Source organism: Protopterus annectens, chromosome 5.part0 (assembly GCF_019279795.1).
Source record: "Protopterus annectens isolate FY-2018-M chromosome 5.part0, PAN1.0, whole genome shotgun sequence".
In the NCBI taxonomy this organism is placed as follows: Eukaryota; Metazoa; Chordata; order Ceratodontiformes; family Protopteridae; genus Protopterus; species Protopterus annectens.
This window is the reverse complement of record NC_056735.1, coordinates 677574111-677596085: the sequence shown is the minus strand read 5'-3', so window position 1 is coordinate 677596085 and position 21975 is coordinate 677574111. Positions and strand designations below refer to the sequence as shown.

The 21975-nt window shown below is 34.7% G+C and overlaps 1 protein-coding gene across 1 annotated transcript in view; it reads left to right on the top strand.

Annotated features, from left to right (window-relative positions):
* Positions 1-21975, top strand: part of GLRA2 (glycine receptor alpha 2) — a 1310903-nt gene that overhangs the window by 889097 nt on the left and 399831 nt on the right. Inside the window, exon 6 of the mRNA XM_044072525.1 lies at positions 18771-18908. Coding sequence (XP_043928460.1) covers positions 18771-18908 — 138 coding nt within the window. The remainder of the gene's footprint in view (positions 1-18770; positions 18909-21975) is intronic.

The following is a 21975-nucleotide window of genomic DNA, read 5'->3' as shown; positions in this document are numbered from 1 at the left end:
ATTTTGGAGAAATAGCGTGGGTTCATCACAAGGGTGGCCACGGTGGTGCAGTGGTTAGCATTGCCGCCTCACAGCAAGAGGGTCTCCGGTTCGATCCTCGGCTGGGGTGCCTCCTGTGCAGAGTCTGCATGTCCTCCCTGTGGTCGCGTGGGTTTCCTCCGGGTGCTCCGGTTTCCTCCCACATCCCAAAGACATGCTGCAGGTGGATTGGACACTCTAAATTGGCCCTAGGTGTGAGTGTGTGCATGTGTGTGTGCCTTCTGTGGAAGGTTGGGCGCCGGGCTGGCAACTCGACACCGTAAAACTCCACTGCCAATCATGAGCAGACAAGGTGATCCGCTGTGGCGACCCCTAACCAGGAAAAGCCGAAAGAAGAAGAAGAAGCGTGGGTTCATCACAGCTTATGGTCTGCATTTATTCAATTAACACATTTTTGCCAATGATTCTCTGGCATTGCTTATGTACTCAGCACTGCTTCTCTATTCTACAAAAGTGCTTGTTTTTTTAAATCATCATTTGCATTGCAAGTAAACATAACCTTTCATTTTCTTTCAAATAGTTGGCTTTCAAAAAAAGTTATAAATACGTCTTTCAGTTCTTCTATTTCCTGTCAGAGTAAGTGTCAGGGTACTTACTTATTGCAATCAGATTTTGAACAGGAGAAACAGCTTAACGGCTTGGAAAAGAGCCTTTTGTCCTGTTTGAAATGGGGTTGCAATAATACGAAAGTACCACATTTTCTGCTTCTCGTAGATGGCAGCTACTGGTTCAAACTCTCAATGCAAGCCTGGACACTATGTATTACTTGAATGCTAATCCCCTCCTGAAGGAGACACATCTATAGAGTAACGTGTATGCTAAGGTTTAGGCAACAATGAGGAGGGAATAGATAAGTTGCCATCTGGAGATGGATTAAATATAAAGGAGGCATAGAGGAGAGGAGTAGAAAAATGCTTCTCCTGTGCAACTGTAAAATAACTGTCTAGAACCAGAAACAAATAGCCAGTTATAAAGTTAAACCTTTAGCTTTTGTCACTAACAATTTATGCTGTGTGATATTTCACAGTGAGGTGTATGGAGGAACCATAGATACAGTGTATGCATGTAGACTCTTGCTCATTGCATAACTTGGAATGTTAATTCCACAAAATATATACCACCTGAAGTTGCCAGTGCTCTTCTGATTCTAATTAATTAATTATAATTATAATGGTGAATGTGATATGGTGTCTGCCTATTTTATACTATCATTCAGTGCTTCTACTAAATGCCACTCAAACTATGCAATGAACACATATATTACCAAAATAAAGTCATGTTCTAATGACTATTTTATCTAAAATAATGTATCTTCTGAATATCTTTATAACCAGACAATGTGTAACTTCAGGGGATTGTATTTAAATATTTTTTTTTCAAAAATCTTTATTTTTTTTATGCTATTAAATTTTAACATACACAACCAAAACATTTGCATAGAAGGTAGTGACCATCCATGAGAATGTGAATAATGCACATAGAATAAGTTATTTACAAAATATTTGAAACTATATACACAAAATCGATTGTTTACAATATATACACTATATACAAAAAACTGCCAGATGCCTAGAAGATTAGCATACAATCTAATTAACAATAAGAAAGAAAAAAAAGATTATTAATTATAATCATGACATAGATTATTTTTAAGAATGAAATACATATAAAACCAATAATTTATAATACTGAAATAAAACCCAGGAAAACTAATACAATCAAAAAAGAGTCAACTGTTAGAGAGTTTATACTTGTGGTTTATATTGCTAGAATACATTCAAACAATTTCTTCCAGTAATTATCAATTATATGCATTAGAAGGATTGGAGATAAACAATTCATGTACTTGATAGCTGTTTGAAACCATCCCATTGGATTTTAAATCTTTCTATCCAGTTTTGGGTAATAACGAATTTAACCAGTGAGAATAGTGTGATTAGTATATGAATATATTTCTGAGATAATTTATTTGGAGGAATATGTAAAAGGGCAAATTCCCACAAAAGTGTAGCTTTTTTGCAACCTATTTTTTTTTTTTTTTTTGTTTAACTTTTAGAGAACACCAGGCTTTATATGATGGTTTACAACTGCATAATATATGAAATATCTCAGCTTTGTAATATTTACATAAGGAACAATCTGTTGACAGGTTGGAGTATTTTTTTTTTAAACAGCTGGGGTTAAATATGCATTGTCATTTATTATTAACTAAGTATAAAACAGTTTTTTAATATGTAAAAATTTAAAAGTCATATTAATTGATGTGAGTTCTTGATTAAATGAAATTTCCAGATTTATATTGGTCCAGTAATTAGAAAAGATAATGGATTCATGAAATCTTAATGAAGTAAATAGCTTATATGTATTCAACATTTTTTTTGTAGTGAAGGATATCCATAATTGGTTACATAATGTTATATTAGCTTCATTTATATTGGGTTCATTCAGAAAAATTGAGATTAGTTCTATTTGTCTCAATATAATAGTATAGCTTTTTGGACAGTTAAAAGATTTTCTCAAATCACTACTTGAAAGATTTCTGTTTAAATAAAAATTTAAGATCGACTTATCCTTAAGGAGCAGAAAATTAGAAAGATTTAAGATTGTGTTCTTAATCTTTAGGTTAGGATTTAAGTGGATTGGTTGTAGTCGCATAAACAAATTATTCAAATTAACCAATTTCCAAAGATTTTGAAGATTATGTTCCAAGAAATTATGTAGTTTAGGACTTTTGAAATTCTCTTTTTTAATAAAGGGTTAGGCTTTTGGGTTACAGTCTGAATTACATACCATATTTTAAGACAAGTAGGACTCCACAAAGATGATTTAGGATTAAAATCTGCTATCTGAAATATTTTACTAGCATTTATTATATCATAATATAATTTAAAACCTGGAATGCTCAAGTTTCCAAGGTTTTTAGGATAAATTAGTTTTCATAGCCAATTCTTTCCGATTTGGGGAACCATATAAACTTAGAAAGATTGGAATATATATTGCCAAAAAAAATTTTGATTAACTGTTATATTGATTGAATTAAATTAAAATAAACATTCTGGCAACATATTCATCTTGATAATAGCCACCTTGGAAAGCAGAGAGAGAGATTTAGTTTATTTCTGTTTGTAATATAATTTTCAATATCTGACCACATTTTTGCCAAATTATTTTTAAAAAGCGAGGTGGGGTTGTGATAAAACATTATACCCAGGTACTTAGGTGAGGTATTATTCCTGACTGATGAGTCAGGAATAATATTGAGCAGACTGTAGTTAGGATTAACAGGAAAAAATGGATGATTTGATAAAATCTATTTTGTAGTTATAGAATTTAGAAATGTTATTAAAACTATGGAAAATTTTAGATAAATCCATACTAGGCAATGTAAAATATAAAATTAGATCATCCACAAAAGTAGTAAAGGGTACTAAAATTCTACAAATCTTTGGTATTAAGTGATATTGAGTTATCATTAAGAATAGAGGCTCCATTTAAATATTAAATAGTTAAGACGAAAGTGGCAACCTTGTCTTGCACCATTTATTATCTTAATTAGAGATAAGAAAATTGTATTAAAAATAGAGATGTATATGCATTTGAATAAAGTATTTTGTAAAATTAAAAAAAGAAGGAAAGCCAAAGTGTGGTAAAACCATGAAGCGAAAATCTAAATTTAATCTATCAAATGTTTTTGAGGCATCTAATGCAAATGAAAACAGAGATAAATTATAATGTTTAGATAGCATAATTAGTGTATCTAATGTTAATGTATGATCTCAAGTTTATCTAGCTTGCATGAAACCCGAATGAAAAGGAGAAAATATTTCGGGCAAGATAGGTTTCATCCTGTTTGCTAGAATTTGAGCAAAAATCTTAATATCAATATTTATGAGTGATATTGGTCTATAATTTGTGGGGGATTACTATCAAATGACTGCAAGTCATGTACATAACAGGCAATTGCTCAATATGTTAATATTCAACAGTCACAATGTTGCAGTTGCAAAGAACGACTGTTCAAAATTGCGCACATACATACATTTTCGATGTTGATGTTGCCGTGTCGAGCATATCATCTGATTAATAGTCATGAGGTCGGTGTTATGCATCGATAATATTAATGGTCATGCTAACCAACTTCAGGATTTTGATTGTAATCCATGTGTGGGATCTCTGAGACCCAGATTTGGTTTAGGAATGAGAATTGTTTAGAATTATTCATATAGAGGTCAGAGATACCATTCCTATGTGTAATTTTATATATATATATATATATATATATATATATATATATATATATATATATATATATATAGATCTAGGATGTTTGCTCGACTGAGCAAATGTCCGAATCCATAAAACCCAAACACACTTTAACAAAAGTGCTTTTATCAAAAAAGCACTTTCGTTAAAGCATGTGACCAAAAAAAAACAGTACATTTACATTTTAGCAAGAGGGCTTTGCCCCCCTGTGCCCCCACTAACCCCCTACTTTAATATTCTCCCTCTGAGACTGCACTACAGTGGGGAAAAGGAAAATTTCTCTTATGCACACCGTAGTACAGCCTCGGCAACAGTCATACTTATGCGAAAGTGCTTCTTTGGTGAAAAGCACTTTCGCGTAAGTATGCCCAGCCATTTGGATTTCAGTCATTTGCTCAGTCTAGCAAACATCCTATATCTATGGAGTTTTACCCTATTTAAGGTTGTTAATAATATCTAAGATTTCTTGCTGATTAAAAGGTGCAATAATTTTATCTTGTTGAGTCTTAGTAAGTTTTGGAAAAGATAAATTACCTAGGATATTTTCCAATTCTTGGGTAATAAAATTGAATGTATGTTCTCCATAAAGGTTAGTATAAATCTGCACAAAAGTTTCCATGATTTCTTCACTAGTTTTGTAACTTTTTTTCTGGTATATGATCTCAGTTATCAACTGTGGAGTATGACATATTTTTATTATTCTTGCTAAGAATTTAGAAGGTGTTTGTGCCTATTCATAGTATCTAGCTTCATTTCATAAAATGATTGTTGTTCAGTATTTAACATATAAAGTTATTTTTTGAGGTCAGCAATAAATTTGCTGTTTCATCCTTAAAGTTAGTCTGTAAATCTTGATCTAGTCTATTAATCTTCTCTTTTAGTTCCTATTCTTTAAGATTAAATAATTTCTTATAATAAGTGGCTTTACTTATAAATATGCTTCTGATTTTGGATTTAAGAACAGCCCATTGAATATAAAGAGGAATTTGTGAATCAGAGTCATTTTGAAGAAAAATGTTCTAATAGATAAGGGATTTCCTTTTTTTACATCATCTTTTTGGAGTAAACTATGATTTTATGTCCAATTATTAACTCTGTTTCTATTCTGAAAACTGGACAAATTAATACGAATGGAAATTTTAAAATGCTCTGAGAAGAATCTGGGTTAAATTTTGAAAGTATAATCAAAGTTTAAAAAAGCTTCTGAAATAAAAAAGAAATCAATTTTAGACCAAGGTTTGTGACATGAGGAATAATATGTATATTTTTGAGTAAGTCTATTATTCCTTTAAAGATTAAAATGATCAAAAAGATCAGTCTAATTTTAGATAAGCAATAACCTTGGCTTTATAATCCTGATATATTTTATTTTTATTTGTTCTATGTTTGGTTCTGCCAATGCATTCCAATCTCACCAATAACATAGTAATGGTTAGGAAAAAGGGTTCATATTTTATATAGTGACATGATAAAGGTTTGTTGTTCATTACAGGGAGCATAAATCCTTAATAATAATACCAATTTTTCCAAAAACTTGCTTTTAATAGTTAACACCATCTTTCATCTGAATCAGAGTTAAAATGAATTATTGAATTTTTAAAATAATTTTTAAAATCATAATAGCAATGCCTGAGTTATTTATTTTGTAACCTAATTCTATAACAGTACTAATCCATCTTTTCTTAATGATTTGGGACCACTGACTTGATGTCATGTGTGTCTCTTGTATAACTTCAGCTTTAGATGTATATATAAATATATATATATATATATATATATATATATATATATATATATATTTATTTATATAAAAGAAGTGCAAAAAATGTTTCCTCTTTTTAAGTAGCTGAAGACTTTCACATGCCAGGATTATATTACCCACATATAAAGTAATCACAAATTCTAATCTGAACTATAATTAAGATTACCTTGATATATATTAACAAAATCTTGAAGGAAAAGGAATAATGTGTCAGTATATGCAAATGGCATTTGTCTCTTCCTGTCACAAACCCATGCCTAACCACAACTTTCAAACACCAGGAAAGAATTTGACTAGGTCAGGCAAAGAGTACTGAATACATAATAGCTTAAAATAAAATGTTCTTACACACTCCTTACTACAATGTATAGAAACAATAGAAGAATTAATAAAATATTTCTCCATTTAGCACAAACTGTCCTAAAACACTAACTTCCCCATCACACAGCTACCATAACAGAATTATTATGTAAGGCTTGAAACTGTAAGATATAATAGGAATTGTCCTTATTAAATAGCCTTTTAACATTACTAATTACACATAGTATTAATACATTTGGCATCTTTGTAACAGCTGTAAAATGTCAAGGACAACAGAAAAATGTAGAAATTTCGATTTAATTCTAATTACTATAAGCAAAGTATAGATTTTACCAAGCTTATAATGTGCCCCATAATGAGAGTTTGATAATTACATCACATCTTGATGTTTAAACAAGAATAACCATTTGGTTATCAACGAGCCTTAGAAACAATTTTTATAAAGACCTAATGGACAAACTCAGCATCTCATGAGCCATCTACTGTCTCACTGAGAGGGAGCATTAGATAACAATACCCATTCTCAATGTCTAACCAGGTCGTATATCAAATTGCACGTGTATAGAATCAGACTTTTCCATGAATACAATAGATTTTTATACAAAATGTATAGTAAAGTCCTTGTTAGTAATAGCAGATTTATGATAGTTTCATTTCTGCATGGTCAATATGGGCTAAACAAGACCTATTCAAATCTCCAGACCACAGACTAAATTAACAAAATGATATTAATTTCCACACAAATGACAGTGGAAATTATAACCCTGTTCAAACACAAGAAGAACGATAAGGTTTTTGGTAAATGTATTGTAAGTCCCTTGATTTTAGTAGCAGACTCATGTTAAATCATTTCTGCATGGTCAATATGGGCTAAACAAGACCTATTCAAATCTCCAGACCACAGACTAAATTAACAAAATGATATTAATTTCCACACAAATGACAGTGGAAATTATAACCCTGTTCAAACACAAGAAGAACGATAAGGTTTTTGGTAAATGTATTGTAAGTCCCTTGATTTTAGTAGCAGACTCATGTTAAATCGGGTATATATATATATATATATATATATATATATATATATATATATATATATATAATATATTATATTATTGCATGCTTACAAAAGGAAACGATAAATAATCGACCCCATGTAAGCGAAAGCTTACAATGTCGAAACCTCAGAAAATCGCTGTTCCGAAATAAAAATAATAAAAAACTTTAAAACATTACATAATGTGGGGGGGCTTAACCCCCCTACTTAAATATACCAACTCCGAGATCACACTATAGTGCCAAAAACGGCAAAGTAATGAAAGCGGCCATGCAAATTCTTTCCCAGGGAAAGAATTTGCTGAAAAGCCGCTTTGTTCTTTTGTCTTTTTGCTCTTTTCGGTTCAGTCAAGATGCATTCGACAAACTGTGTCTGCGATCTGGTAATAGAAGCCCGTTAAATCCACCTTTGCATGATTAACAAGGATGAATCCAATTTAAACTTCCAGTCCATGGACTAATCAGAGTGTGCACACTCAAACTCAATTTTCTAAATGCCAACTACACATTTTCTCATTTTTACCAAATGTATAATATGCTGTTTAGTAACGGACTTAGAAAGTCAATTTGTTACAGTGGGAAAATACATAGGAATTACATCCCAAAAATTCTTAAGTGTGAACCATAGCAAGCACCATAATATATATTAAATAGTGGTCATCATAAACCCATTCTCCCCAGTAGATATAGTTACTAAACAAAACAAGATGGCATTTACCTGTTGGGAGCATGGAATGCATTTCCAAACTCCTCACTTTTAATTATTCAAGTCGGGTAGTAATTAAAGATGTTATTAAAGAACTTTCTTTGGATGAGCTAATACAGTATTTGTTACCATTATGTTGGAAATGAAGGTTGCTGGATACTTCATTTGAAATTTTCTTTTCTTGGAAATTAGGTACAAGCAGAAGGGTACCATTTTCTGAAAGTCTTGTCTAATTTGAAGAGGTAAATACTATGCAAATGTTATTTTATTGGTGTTCCAATTTAAAATATATTTTTTTAGCTTCAGCCAAAATCTTATGTACATCCTGATAGTTTAGCAGTTTCACATAAATTTGTCATGGTCTGTCTGTTATGGAAGCTGTTTGAGCTATACGATGACTTCTTTTGATATTGATTTGATTAGCTACTCTTTGGCTATCTAGAAGAACTTCAATATTTGTTGCAGGGTTTCCAGCAAATTAACTTGTTCATATTACTCAGATAGACCACAAATAAGTATACTGTTTCATCTAACCCTTGCTTTTTTGAAGATTTTCAATTTTAACTTCATTTTTCATTATTTTTGCTTCCGTTATTTCCAATCTACTGGCTATTTGGCATATTGTAAGACTTAGCGCTTTTACTTGTTCTGTAAGTTGTTGGATGGCTGATTGTAGAGGGTGAAGTGATTATTTCAAACCCTTAAGAGCAAAAGGTTGGTCTGGTTTGGATTTAGTGAATGATCTCATCTCTTCTTGCTATTTAGAAATTGCTGGTAATTTGGCTTTGGAAGTCTGAAACTTCATTTGGTCTTATGCAGCCACTTTTTAAAATAAATAGAAAAGTCACAAAATATTTAATAACTTAATTCAGACAAAATTCTCTTGTATGACTGCTTAAGACAAATGGTTTTAATCGTTGGAGTTATATCGTCCAGTATTTTACACTTATTTTGATTTTTTCACTTCTGTAGGCCTCAGAACAAAGCACGGATCTTTGCAAACCAAGCCACTGCTCGAGGATAGGTAACATGAGAATAAAGAATAGTTGTGTAAAATCTTATCATAACCATATATGATGTTCTCTTCTATGTTGTAGAATTCTTTATATGAGGGAAGTCCTCTGCCGAAGATGACCCGACTTCCGGCTAGTATACATGAGCTTTGAATACTGCTAGTACATGAGACATCATACAAATGGCTTAGGAGTATGTCGGCCATAAAAGTGACATCTGCACAGACAATCCTCAGAACTGAATGCCCCAGGAGGAATGCCAGTCTATGAAAACAAGAAGATTATCAGACATCCAGAACAAAAGCAAGCACCGGGGGAAGGAAGGAGGGATAGAATACTGCAACACAGAAGAGAAGAACATCTATGGTTATGATAAAACTTTACACAACTATTCTATGTTCTTTTATTCTAATATTGCAGTATTCTTTACATAAGAGACAATACCAAATCTTAGGAAAAAATCTGAGACAAGGAAGGACCAGTCATGGCTCTCTAGAAAGCCATGAAGAAAGGCTCTAGCAAAACCAGCTCTAGATCTCGAGATGCCATCCAATTTGTAATGCTTGGTGAAGGTGTTTACAGAAGACCAAGTAGCTCCTTCTAAAATGGTATTAGTATCCAAACCCCTAAAGAAAGCACCCAACGTAGCCACAGCCCTAGTAGAATAAGTCTTAACAGGAAAAGGGAGGCTCTTCCCATGGAAAATATAACAAAATTAATAGCTTTTGAAATCCAAGAGGCAATAGTCTGCTTGGAAACAAGCAATCCCAGAGCATGAATGGGATGAAAAGAAACAAAATGCTGATCAGATTTCCTGATAGCCTTAGGCAAATAAAATCTGAGTTCTCTATGCACATCCAAAGTGTATAAAATCCTCTCACTAGTAGATTGTGGAGAAGGAAAAAGGGTGAGCAAATTAATAGATCAATTAAGAGGCAACTCATTCACAACCTTGGGCATGAAGGAAGGGTTAGTATGCAAAGAGACCCTTTTCTTATGGAAAATCAGAAAACATGGGGAAGCCATTAAAGCCTGAAGCTCAGATGCCCTTCTTGCAGAAGTCAAAGCTAGCAAAACAGAATTTCAAGTACAGTGTTACAAAGAAGCTATATCTGCAGGCTCAAATGGAGCCACAGTCAGGTTTTCCATAATAAAGTTCAAATCCCAAGGAGAAGTAACAGGTTTCCTAGGAGGTTTAATGTGAAGGATGCCTTTGAAAAAAAGTTTAACCTCTAACCTAGAAACTAAAGGGGGAGATAAAGCCAGACAGGCAGAAATGGCTGACAAATAGACTTTCACCTAGGAGTAAGCCAAACCATCATTGAGTAACTCACACAAGTAGGAAAGAACCAATGGAACATCCATAGACAGTGGATCTAGGTTGTGGGAATGACACCAGATAGAAAACCTCCTCCATTTAGATAATTAGGATTTTCTCGTATTGGGTTTTCTTACCTCCTACAGTAACCTAAGCACATCCTCAGAAAAAAAAAGGGTCTAAAAGGAATCAGAAGCCTATGACCCACAGAGTCAGATGCAGAGTTGACAGATGTGGATGGATAAGAAAACCTTTGTCCTGTGTCAGAAGGTCCACTATGTGAGTTAACGTTGATGACTGCCCTTGGCTAAATGCAGAAGTAGAGGGAACCAATGCTGTCTTGGCCAAAAGGGAGTCACCAACAAGATTTTTGGTTTGTCCTGCTGAATCTTGAACAGGACATTTTGAATGAAAGGGGGGATGCAAAAAGAAACATTCCCCTCTGTGAAATTGATAGCACATCCACCTTCCAAACCAGAGGACCTGGGATTCTGACACAAAAAAAGGAAGTTTTCTGTTTAGAGGGGAGGTAAACAGATCTATTGAAGAAGACCCCACCAGTGGACAATATCCAGAAACACATCCCTGTGACTCATCCATTTGTGGGATTGAGTCATGAACCTGCTCATGTTGTCTGACACAGAATTCTGACTGGAATATGTATAAACTGCCTGGAGAGTGACCTAGTACTCAACTGCCAGTTCCCAAGACATGAGAGCTAACCTTCACAAAAGGTACACCTTTACCCCCCCCCCCCGTTTGTTTACATACCAGAGAACTGTGATGTTATCCGTAAACAGTTTCAGAGGTCCTGGATGGAAAAGAGGATGGAAAGCCTGAACAGCTAATATGAGGGCTTGCATCTCTTTCATGTTGATTGGTCTCCTCAAAAGGAGAAGCATAAGGCCCTGTACCTTCATGAAATCAAAGGTTGCTCCCCATCCCAGAACTGAGTCATCTGCATACAACTGTTGAATGGAAAGAGAAGGATGGAGTTCATGGAAATCTGCTGAATCCACCAAAGGAGTTCCCTTTTGAGACAAGGGAGAAAAGAAATTACAAACTCCAGTGGATGTGCATGCTGCATCCAAAATGATTTCGGGTACCACTGAAACTTCCTCATGTAAAGTTTGGCCAGAGGTAGCATGCAAATGCTGGATGCCATGAACCCCAGGAGCCTGAGAAACTCCCTGGCTGTAAGAGAAAGAAGAGGGCGAAAACTTTGGAAGTAGGAAATCAGAGACTAAACTCTTAGAGGAGGCAGAAATGTCAGCATGATATCTGTCCACCACTTGCAGACCAGGAAGATGTGGTCCTGTGAGGGGGAAAGAAAGGACTTTTTAAAATCTATTGTAAACCACAACTTTTGCAGAAGAGAAATAGTGAACTGTAGATTTTGTTCTAGGTTCTCTGGACAAGGATCTAGAAACAGAAGATTATCCAGGTAAGGGTAAACCTGGATACCCTGAAGTCTGCAGTAAGCAATGACAGGAACAAGGTGCTTTGTAAATTCCCTTGTGGCAACAGGAGCTAGGCACTTTGTAAATACCCTTGGAGCAGTGGAGACACCAAAGGGCAAAGCTGAGAAAAGAAAGTGCAAGGAAGCAATAGAGAAATGTAAAATTTTGCTGTAAAGTGGATGAATGGGAATCTGAAGATAAGCACCCTTGATGTCAAGCAAGGCCATGTAAGCCTGATGAAGAATAAGAGGAAACAAGGATTGCAAGGACAATATGCAGAAGGTAGAAACTTTTAGAAAAGTGTTTAGGTGAGACAGATCCAGAATGGGTTTCAATGGGCCATCTTTTCTAGGTATGAGAAAAATTCTGGAATAAAACCCACTTCTTCTGAGGGGAGGAGGGACTTCTTGGATTGTTCCCTGATGTACTAACTCCTGAAGCCCCTGAGGAAACAGATGCAGTTGGTCTTGAAGTGGTTGTGGAATGTCCATGAATGGAGGAAGAGTTTTCCAGACCATCAAGTACCCTTGTTTGATAATAGACAGAACCCACAAGTCTTGAGTAATAGTTTCCCACACTGGAAGAGACAGGGAAAGGCGTAGAGAAAGAGGAAAATGACTGAGATAAACGTGGTAGTCACAGACTACCTGGCTTATCCAGAACGGGCTGCTTCTGGACAGGAACTGGTTGAAAGGCTTTAGACTGAGGAGGTCTCTTACATCCCTTTTTGTTTTTTTAGAAGTGGGAAGGTAAGCTTGTTTTCATAAAAGGAAGTATTTGAGAGATAATTCCTCTGAAATTTCGGAACAGGTGAAAGCAGGATATGTTTTAAGTACTGTAGTTCCTTACCTTTCTCCTGCAAAGATTTAAACAAATCTGCAGCTGCAGCCCCGAATAAAGCACTGTTGTCTAAAGCAGCATCCATTAATTTTGCTTTGATATCATCTGGCAGTGTTGCATCATAGCTGCACTTAATGGAGTGGCATGCTACCTGAGAAGAAGCTCTTAAAAGAGACATCACCTGAGTTTTAACATCAGAGTCTGGGAGTTGAGAAACTGCTTGAGTGGCTTGAGAAAGAAGAGCCAAAGTATATCTGGTTATATGGGCTTGGTAATTTATAGCAGGGAAAGCTAATGTGGCAGATGTATAGATCTTTTTCCTTATTCCTTCCATAATTTTGCTCTCCTTATCAGAAGGGAGAAGCTTGGAGGATGACAGTAATCTAAAAGTTTTGTCAGAAGCAATGGAAACCACCACAGGATCTGCTGAAGGACATCTATAAAGAAATTTACACCCATCTAGCACCTTATAAGAGGGATCAGACTTTTTAGGGGCAGGAGCTTCTAAGTCTGGGGTCTTAGATGCTGTAAAAAAAAAGCATCCAGAAAGTCTGGTAAGACTAGAGGTACAGCAGAAGGAGAGTCCATTTGTAAAAGATCATAATATATTTCCTGCAAATCAGAAACCTGATAGCAATCCCAGTTAAAGAATTTCCTCATATTAGCTAAGGCTTCTCCAAAAGTTATCTCTTCAACTGGAGAATCTGTAGCATTAGACTCTTCCTCAGGGACAGCATATTTCAAGGGGGGTAGAAGTTTATGTTGAGTAGACCAAGGATTCATCCTCAGAAGAGCCCTTATCCTCAGAAGGTTCCAGTACTCTAACTCTCTTGAGTGAGGAAGAAGTTAAGGGAGAAACAGGATCAGCTGAAGGAGGCTTAAGAGCCATGCTTGCATTAAGCAAGCCTTGAGAAAAAGTTTCCCAATCAGATTGGGAAGTCTTAGGTATAGAAATGTGCTTGGTTTTCTGCTTCTTTTTTATCTGCATATCTGCATGATGAAAAGTGGAGTGACCAGACATAGTCTTGCACTCAACAATATTAGTAGGAACATCTTCCCTAACTAGAATTTGAGAGATACTCCTAGGGCCTTCCAAAATAATGAGCCTTGGTTCCCCCTGACTGTCCAATGCAGATGTCTTAATTGCCTTGGAGGACATGCCTATGGTTGATTCCTCAACAGCATCTGATGTGGTACCTACTAAAGAACCCGAGCCAACCTCCGGATGGATCTCCAGGTCTTCATCAACCTTGAGAGAGACATCAAAGGTAGGAGGCACTGATGAAGATTCAGGCGCCAGCTTCTTGGCCTTCCTCTTCAACACAGGCTCAACAGAAGTTCCAGATATACCCTCCATAACATCCCTAGCTAAGCATTTAATTTGCTTATTTTCTAAATAAATCTTAAGGGATGAAAACAGTTATGTAGGGTCATAAGGATGAAGGCCTGGCAAATAAAGCAGGATTTGTGGTCGTACATAGGCCCCAAACAAAAAAGACACAGGTCATCACTATCCTTGTGTGAACTCTCTCTCTCTTACATTGACACTTGCCTTTCCTGGATGAAATGAAACCCTCACAGCAGAAAGCAGTATCAAGAGAAAACAGGAAAAACCTAAACAGGGTACTTATCTGAAAACTGGACCAGAAGCAAATGACTCAGGTAAACAGATTCGATGATCAAAGATGGTATTCAGACTATGGCACAGATGTTCTGAGGAATGTACATGCAGACATCATCTAAGCCATTCGTGTGACATCTCATGTACCAGCAGTACGGTTGCCTTTGTCAGAGGACTTCTTTCATGTAAAGAATACAGCAGCATTAGAATAGAAGACACTGCACATTTCAAACATTCTTCAGAGCAAATTTAAATGTAGGAAATATGATTTTAAGGTAGAGAAAAGACCTAGAGTTTGGATTTTATAATCAAATATCTTCCAATGCGAACAATAAAGTATCAGCTTAAGTTAGGACTATGGATCTGTGCGAAAACAGTGAGTTGCCATCTTGAATCCCCATATTTAAATCTTTCCATTATTTTTAACATATTTATATGTGCTAGTCTTTTACAAACAAGCATTGCATAAATAAAAAAATATATTGTTTAATTCTATCACTAAGTATCTATGTTCTGGAGATTTAATGAATGTTTTTCTGATGAACATTTATTCTTTGAACTGCCAGTTCTGGACTGGGTAGATTTCATATCAGAACTGTGTTAAATTAATATTTTTCTTCCATGATGTACAGCTCTGCAAACAGGGAAATGTGTGAATCAAGTTATTCCCATTTCTCTGAGTCTGTGAAACTTTGTAGTTAGCATTTTTAAGTTTGGGAGTGTGAGAGGCAAAGCCCTGTACAATGCTCTGGGCTCTTTTTTTAACTACCGAAATAATTTAGATGAATATGATTTGCTCCTTATGCAACAGTACAGGTAAATATCATTGTAATTATAATAGTTGTAAATATAATAGCTCTGTATGTTGGGTAGTTACTGCAGAGGACCAAAGCTCTAAGCTGTTTGTTAGCAGCTTCCTGTGCCCATGGCGTAGAGTCTGAGTTCTGTTTTCATTTGCCTGCCCTGAGAAAATAACTTAACCAACCAGTGCTTCCAGGTCACCGTTCAAAAGGGGCAATTTGTCCATTGGGCTTACCTGGTCAATGACTACATAAAATAAAAATATCATTCTGAAATAGCCTTTTATATGAAGTTTATTTTATGCACTCCATAATGTTTCATTCCCTCAGTTGTTAGGTAATTGAGTGGCCATGCTCTTTATTGTAAACTTTGAACATAAATACTGATATAAATGAATTAAAATGATTATGTATCCACTTTTGCTCAAATAATGATTTATTAATCCTCATGATTATGTATTTGCTTTTGATGTAGATCATGCTTGAAATTTTTTTTCCTTTTTAATTTTTGGAATCCCACACATACCTCTCAGTTGTTATGATTCTGGTCCTCAAAATTAGCCTTGTTCCTCCTACATTTGTAATGTTCCTCATAACGCCAGGCCTGTTTATATGAAATGTAAACTGTCTAGATAAAGATTCACTGCCAACAACTACATAGGAAGATAAAAAGGGGATTTGTGACCAGCTCACCAACCTTATTACAAACTATAAATAAAGACATTCTGTTCTGAAAATTAGGACAATGTTCCTCTTTCTGATCCTCTGCTATGACATTTAATTGGTAATGCTATGCTTTTTAATTCTTGGAGATTGAAAGGCATACCCCCACCCCCTCTAGGACCATAAAGCTTCTCATTTGAGCACCCAATTGACACATTTGTTCTTCTCATGGAATACAGCCTGCGAGTCCATTTGCTCCCCCTGAGGTGTGAGAGTCAGGTGCCAAGCCTGGTGTTGACATCCAATGGGAGGGTTAGGATTTTTTTTATGCTCCTAGTTCCCTCAAGTGACTTGCATATTACACTGTCACTGCAAATGCGTTCACCCACATATGCCAAATCTTTTGTCCAGGTGGCGCACCAACTATAACATGGGTGTGCCAGGTTCTGTGCAGCAGGCATTATGCATGTATTTCTGGAAGTATTGTTTACACTGTAAGCCAAGCAATTATCTCCCCTAGGATGGGTAATCTGGCATCAGCCACTCATTCACTCCCATTGTCTCCCTGCCTGGTCCTTCAACAGCCCATGGTTTGTCTGCAGGAAAATCAAGGCTTCATTCCTCTTGGACACAGGGCTGGGAGCATGAAAAGGGGATCTGTGGTCAGCTCACCCACCTTGTTAAACTATAAATAAATCAAATGAATACATTTCAAGGACTGTAATACCATTTCTCTGAAAAGCAAGATTACAACCACAAATTGAGAAGTATATGCTAAGTTCAAGGTTGTGGTTCTTTCTTTGGAGTATTCTACGTGTGTGTGTGTGTGTGTGTGTGTGTGTGTGTGTGTGTGTGTGTGTGTGTGTGTGTGATGTACATGTGTGTGTGTGTGTGTGTGTGTGTGTGTGTGTGTGTGTGTGTGTGTGTGTGTGTGTGTGTGTGTGTGTATGTATTATACATGTTTTATATATATATATATATATATATATATATATATATATATATATATATTATACATATATAGCTCTATATATATATATATATATATATATATATATATATATATATATATATATATTATACATATATATAGCTCTCTCTCTCTCTCTCTCTATATATATATATATATATATATATATATATATTATACATATATAGCTCTATAGATATATATATATATATATATATATATATATATATATTATACATATATAGCTATATATATAGACTCACACACATATTTACGTATATATATATATATATATATATATATATATATATATATATATATATATATATATATATATATATATATATGTATGTATACATATATAACTATTTATAGACAGACACACACACACACACACACACACACACACACACACACACACACACACACACACACACACACACACACACACACACACACACACATACACACAGAGTACCAGGAGTCCCTCCCAGGGAGATACACAGAGGTATGCAGAGGAAAGTTCCCCTCCTGTATACACTTCATTAGTGTAACAGCAAAATTCAAATAAGTTTTATTTTTTTAATCAAATTTTTTTTTATACAGTCAAGTTCTGGACTTTGGGTCTCACATGTGATTTGAAGCCATGTGATTTGACTAATATCTGATCACTTAATCAAATCCCCTCCTGTTGAATCAGAGGTTGTCTATGTGGCCTTTTTGAATTCTCCTTAAAACATTAATGCTTATAAATATCACCTGAACATTGTGTTTGCCATATCATAGGAACATTACGGCTTTGTCTAAGCTGTGGGGATCCTAAAGTTAATTATATCTACAACGGGTTGCAGGTGTACAGACCACCTGATCCTTGCATACAGTGTTGTATTTTTTTCTCCCACTGATTGTTAATCAACAGTTCCCTCCTAGCCAGTTGGCCCTTTCCTTCCCCATCACTGAGGGATTGTCAGCTGGGAGGGATAATCATTCAGACAGAAATTAAGGGGGGGGTTAAGATTTTTCCTTCCCTATCACCAACAGAGGGATCATCATTCGGAGAGCCATTAGAGTGGTTTAAGGAATTTTCAGGTAGTACAAAACCAATAAATCCACACAACCGTTTGAAAGCACACCAGAAATAAACTTGTAAAGACTTTGGCACCTGAATTTCATTTCGTTATATGTGTGGAGCTTATGGTGTTTATACTGCTTGTTTGGGCATCTACTACAGTGTTTTAAGAATTTTCAGGTAATCCCAACTCCTTGCATGAATCTGATGCAGGACTGGGGAGAAGGCATGCAATAGGTTGCAGCAAAGGGTATTTCCTCAGTTCTGCAGGGAATGTGCCTTCTCAAGTAGCTCTGTCCTTTCCCCAAAGCATGATTGGTTGGTTCCCTTGTATCCACCAGGGAAATCTCACCACCCAATGCACCACTAGGTGCTTACATCCCTAACCACACCTCCAATGGAGATAAATAGACCATTTGCTTTCACTCCTCAATCCCACCTGGCTCTTCCAGTGTTTAGGCCGCTATCTGAACCTTGGTTGCCTGAGTCACATTCAGGGTTAGCCCTTGTTGTCATGGAGCCATACTGATATGATGTTGTATTGTATGCATTTTTCTCCATTACCATTTCCATGTGAGGACACGGTGCTTGGGGAGAACTTTGGAAAAGTCATGCATTGGTTCTTTCTGGTCACTTTATTCATACATAATTGGTTGAGTTCTACCATTGCCAAATGCATATAATTTAATATATTTATTTGAGCTTTGCTAAATACAAATCAGTAATTTCTGATTTTCATCATCCTATTTGCACAGTAACTAAGATTAACTATTAAAACTATACTTTATTAATAAGAAACGTGTTGTTTGTCCTACTTGAATAACTATGCAAAGCCTTGCCTTTATTAATAATGAATGTTCTGTTTATTTTAGTTGGGTACACTATGCAAGACCTTGTCTTTGAATGGTTGAGTGACAGCCCTGTACAAGTTGCTGAGGGATTAACACTTCCACAGTTCATCTTAAAAAATGAAAAAGAGCTTGGATACTGCACAAAACATTATAACACTGGTAAGAATATATTTGTATTAATTTTCCATTTATTTTATTTTCTTTACTTGAATATTGAGAAAATATAGTAGGATATATTTCCCAGTATACAGATATGTCACAAATGTATATCTTCAGGTTACAGAGGTTTTGGTTCTATCATGGGGCCAGATGATCCAGGTCGATTTAGTGGCCTTGACAGAGTAGGAGCTGGCTGATGAGTGGGGGGGGTAGACAGGAGGTGCAGGCTCATGCATTCAAAGTCTCAGCGCAGGTGTTTAACCTGGGTAATAGTCCAGGAAGTGCAGCACATGCAGCTAGGGACACTGGTTTATGTGAGACACTATAGAGACGTTAAACCAGAATCAGAAGTCACACTGTCACTGGGTTCAACACAAATACTCTGCCATCTGTTCTTGTCAGTCAGGAGAAGAGTTAGGAGCAAATAAGGAAAAAATCATCTGACCAACTGATGGATGACAGCCATGAATCCTGGCTCTCACATACCTCTTTTAGTGTTGTCCAGTATTAGGGATGAAAATGCATGAAATTATAAAACAGAATTTACACAGATTAACAACTGTATACTGTCAACCACTATAAAATCTAAACAAACTATTCACAAAGGTACCTAAGTTTAAAAGATATTACACATTTTTATATTTACATTTTCATTTCATTAGGTATTACAGTCATCTCTCTCCATTATTTTGTTCATTTTCTTCCATGAGGTATAATAAGATGTCATTCACATTCTACTGGTTCTCATTTCCATTTGCGATGCATTCAATACGATGTTTCTGTATTCTATAAATGTGGGTGAAGTCTTACTTTTCCAATTTGTAGTAATGGTTTTTCATGCTACAGCCAGTAGCATCCATAAAAGTGAAAACTTTGTTCTAGCAATACATTGGGGTATTGAAGCATTAAACAAAATCAAAGATTTAGACAAATGACAATTATTATTAAAAACGATTTGCAAGAAAAAATTAACTTTATCCCAAAATGCTTTAAGTAAATGGTAATCATAAAATGTATGCCTCCAATCTACTCTCAGTTGCATTTACATCTCCAACATCATATATTTTGTTTAAACATTATTTCCATTTTATGTGGTGTTATAAAGGACTTATGAATAAATTTCCATGCAAACAGCTTCCATTGCCATGAAAGAGATGTTTGCTTTGTGGAGAAAAGTATTAATTTCTTGTCATTGTCATTTGGCATTTGATTATTTATTGTTTTATAGTAGTCCCAAAGATTCTCTGTATGATATAATTTAATTTTCTTAATTATTTTATAGATGTTTAATAAGTAGCCTTTTCCACAAATAGCTTGTGTTGCTGAAAAGTCCAAGTGTTCTATAAATTTAGGTATATTTTGTCTGATTGTTAATTGCATTGCATCTATTCTGTTTAAAATGTGCTGTCTTATATCCTGTATGCTTATCCATAAAATCATTACCTAAATCAGATCTGTTTCTTATTTGTTCTGTTGTTAAAACTTTTCCAAAGTCTAGTAACTGATGCCAATAAGTCAGTTTATGTTTTCTAATAGTCTTGATTTATCAAAAGTTTTAATGTTATTTTGTGTGCATGCAATAGGATAAGCAAGAATGACAAAACTTTTATGTTGGGATTCGTATTCATGTGTTTTATATCCTTTTAATATGTTTTCTACAAACTTAGAACTTATGTGTTTCTGTTTGTTTTCTATAAAATGTTCTCTCATCATCCAAAGAAATTTATTTGATACCAACTCAGTATACTGTGATGGTAATATAAGACCTAATTTTAGCCATATCTTTTTTGTATGTGTTTCCATCTGGCAGAATAAGCATTATTTACCCATAATGATATTGTTTTTATATTAGATGACAGTACATATATTTCTGTATCTGGACAACTGAGTCCTCCTTTTTTCCCAGTCATTTAAGTCATGATTCTGGGTTTATTGGGAGACTATAAGAAGTTTAGCATTAGTTTATTAAATTGATTTATGCAAGATTTAGGAGGAGGCATAGAAAAAGCTTGTTTGAAGTATAATATTTTTGGAAAAATAATCATTTTAATTATATAATGCCTGTCCTCATTTAAAAAAAAGTATTTGTTCCATTTTGAATGTTTTACTATTATTTAGAATATTATAGCAGTTTATTGTTATTGTCTTATCAAGTGCATCTGTTAATATAACACCTAAGTATTTTATTCAGTTTGTATACCCTTAATATTCTTATCCATTTGAATATAATTTGCAAAAGGTTTGATTACTAAGGCAAATAATAATGGAGACAAGGGGCATCCCTGTTTTGTACCTTTAGTAATTTCTAAAGATTTAGAAAGCACGTCCCAATCTTTATATATGCTAAGAATTTCAAATAAAGTGATTTAATTAATAATGTAAATTTTTGAGAAAATCCATATTCTTCTAGAACTGACCATAGATAATCCCAATACAAATACAATTAAAGTCTCATGTTATGATTATTTCCCTTTTAACATCATGTACAACGTCTTCAAAGAATCAAAGGCACTATTTGGAAACTGACTATATTCATGTATTTGTTGTATGGTTAATGTAATAAATTAAAGATATAATTCTTTTATTGTCATCATATGTATTTCTGTCTTTTATAAAGCCAGTTTGATTTTCATGTATTACTAATGGAAGTAGTTGTTTGATCCTAGCTGCTTGTATTGCCATTAATATTTTAGAATCAACAGTTAGTAAAGATATAGGTCGGTAAGATGAACATTCCTTTGCATTTTACCTAGTTTTAAAATAGGTGATATTATTGTATATTTCCGAGAAGAAGGAATATTTTTGCTTTCGCTTACTAATGTAAACACTTTTAATAGTAATGCCAGAGCTTCTTTGTTTAATAATTTGAACATTTCTGGATCATATTATCTATGCCAGGTGCTTTGCTTGGGTTTAAATTTTTAATTTGGGATTTAAGTTCAGTCATAGTTATTTGCCTATCTATTAATTTTATATGATCATCTTTTAGTTTGGTTTTGATATGTATTCTAAAGAAAGACTTTAACATGTTTTGAGGTTCTATTATTTCCTTTTGGGTATTACCTTT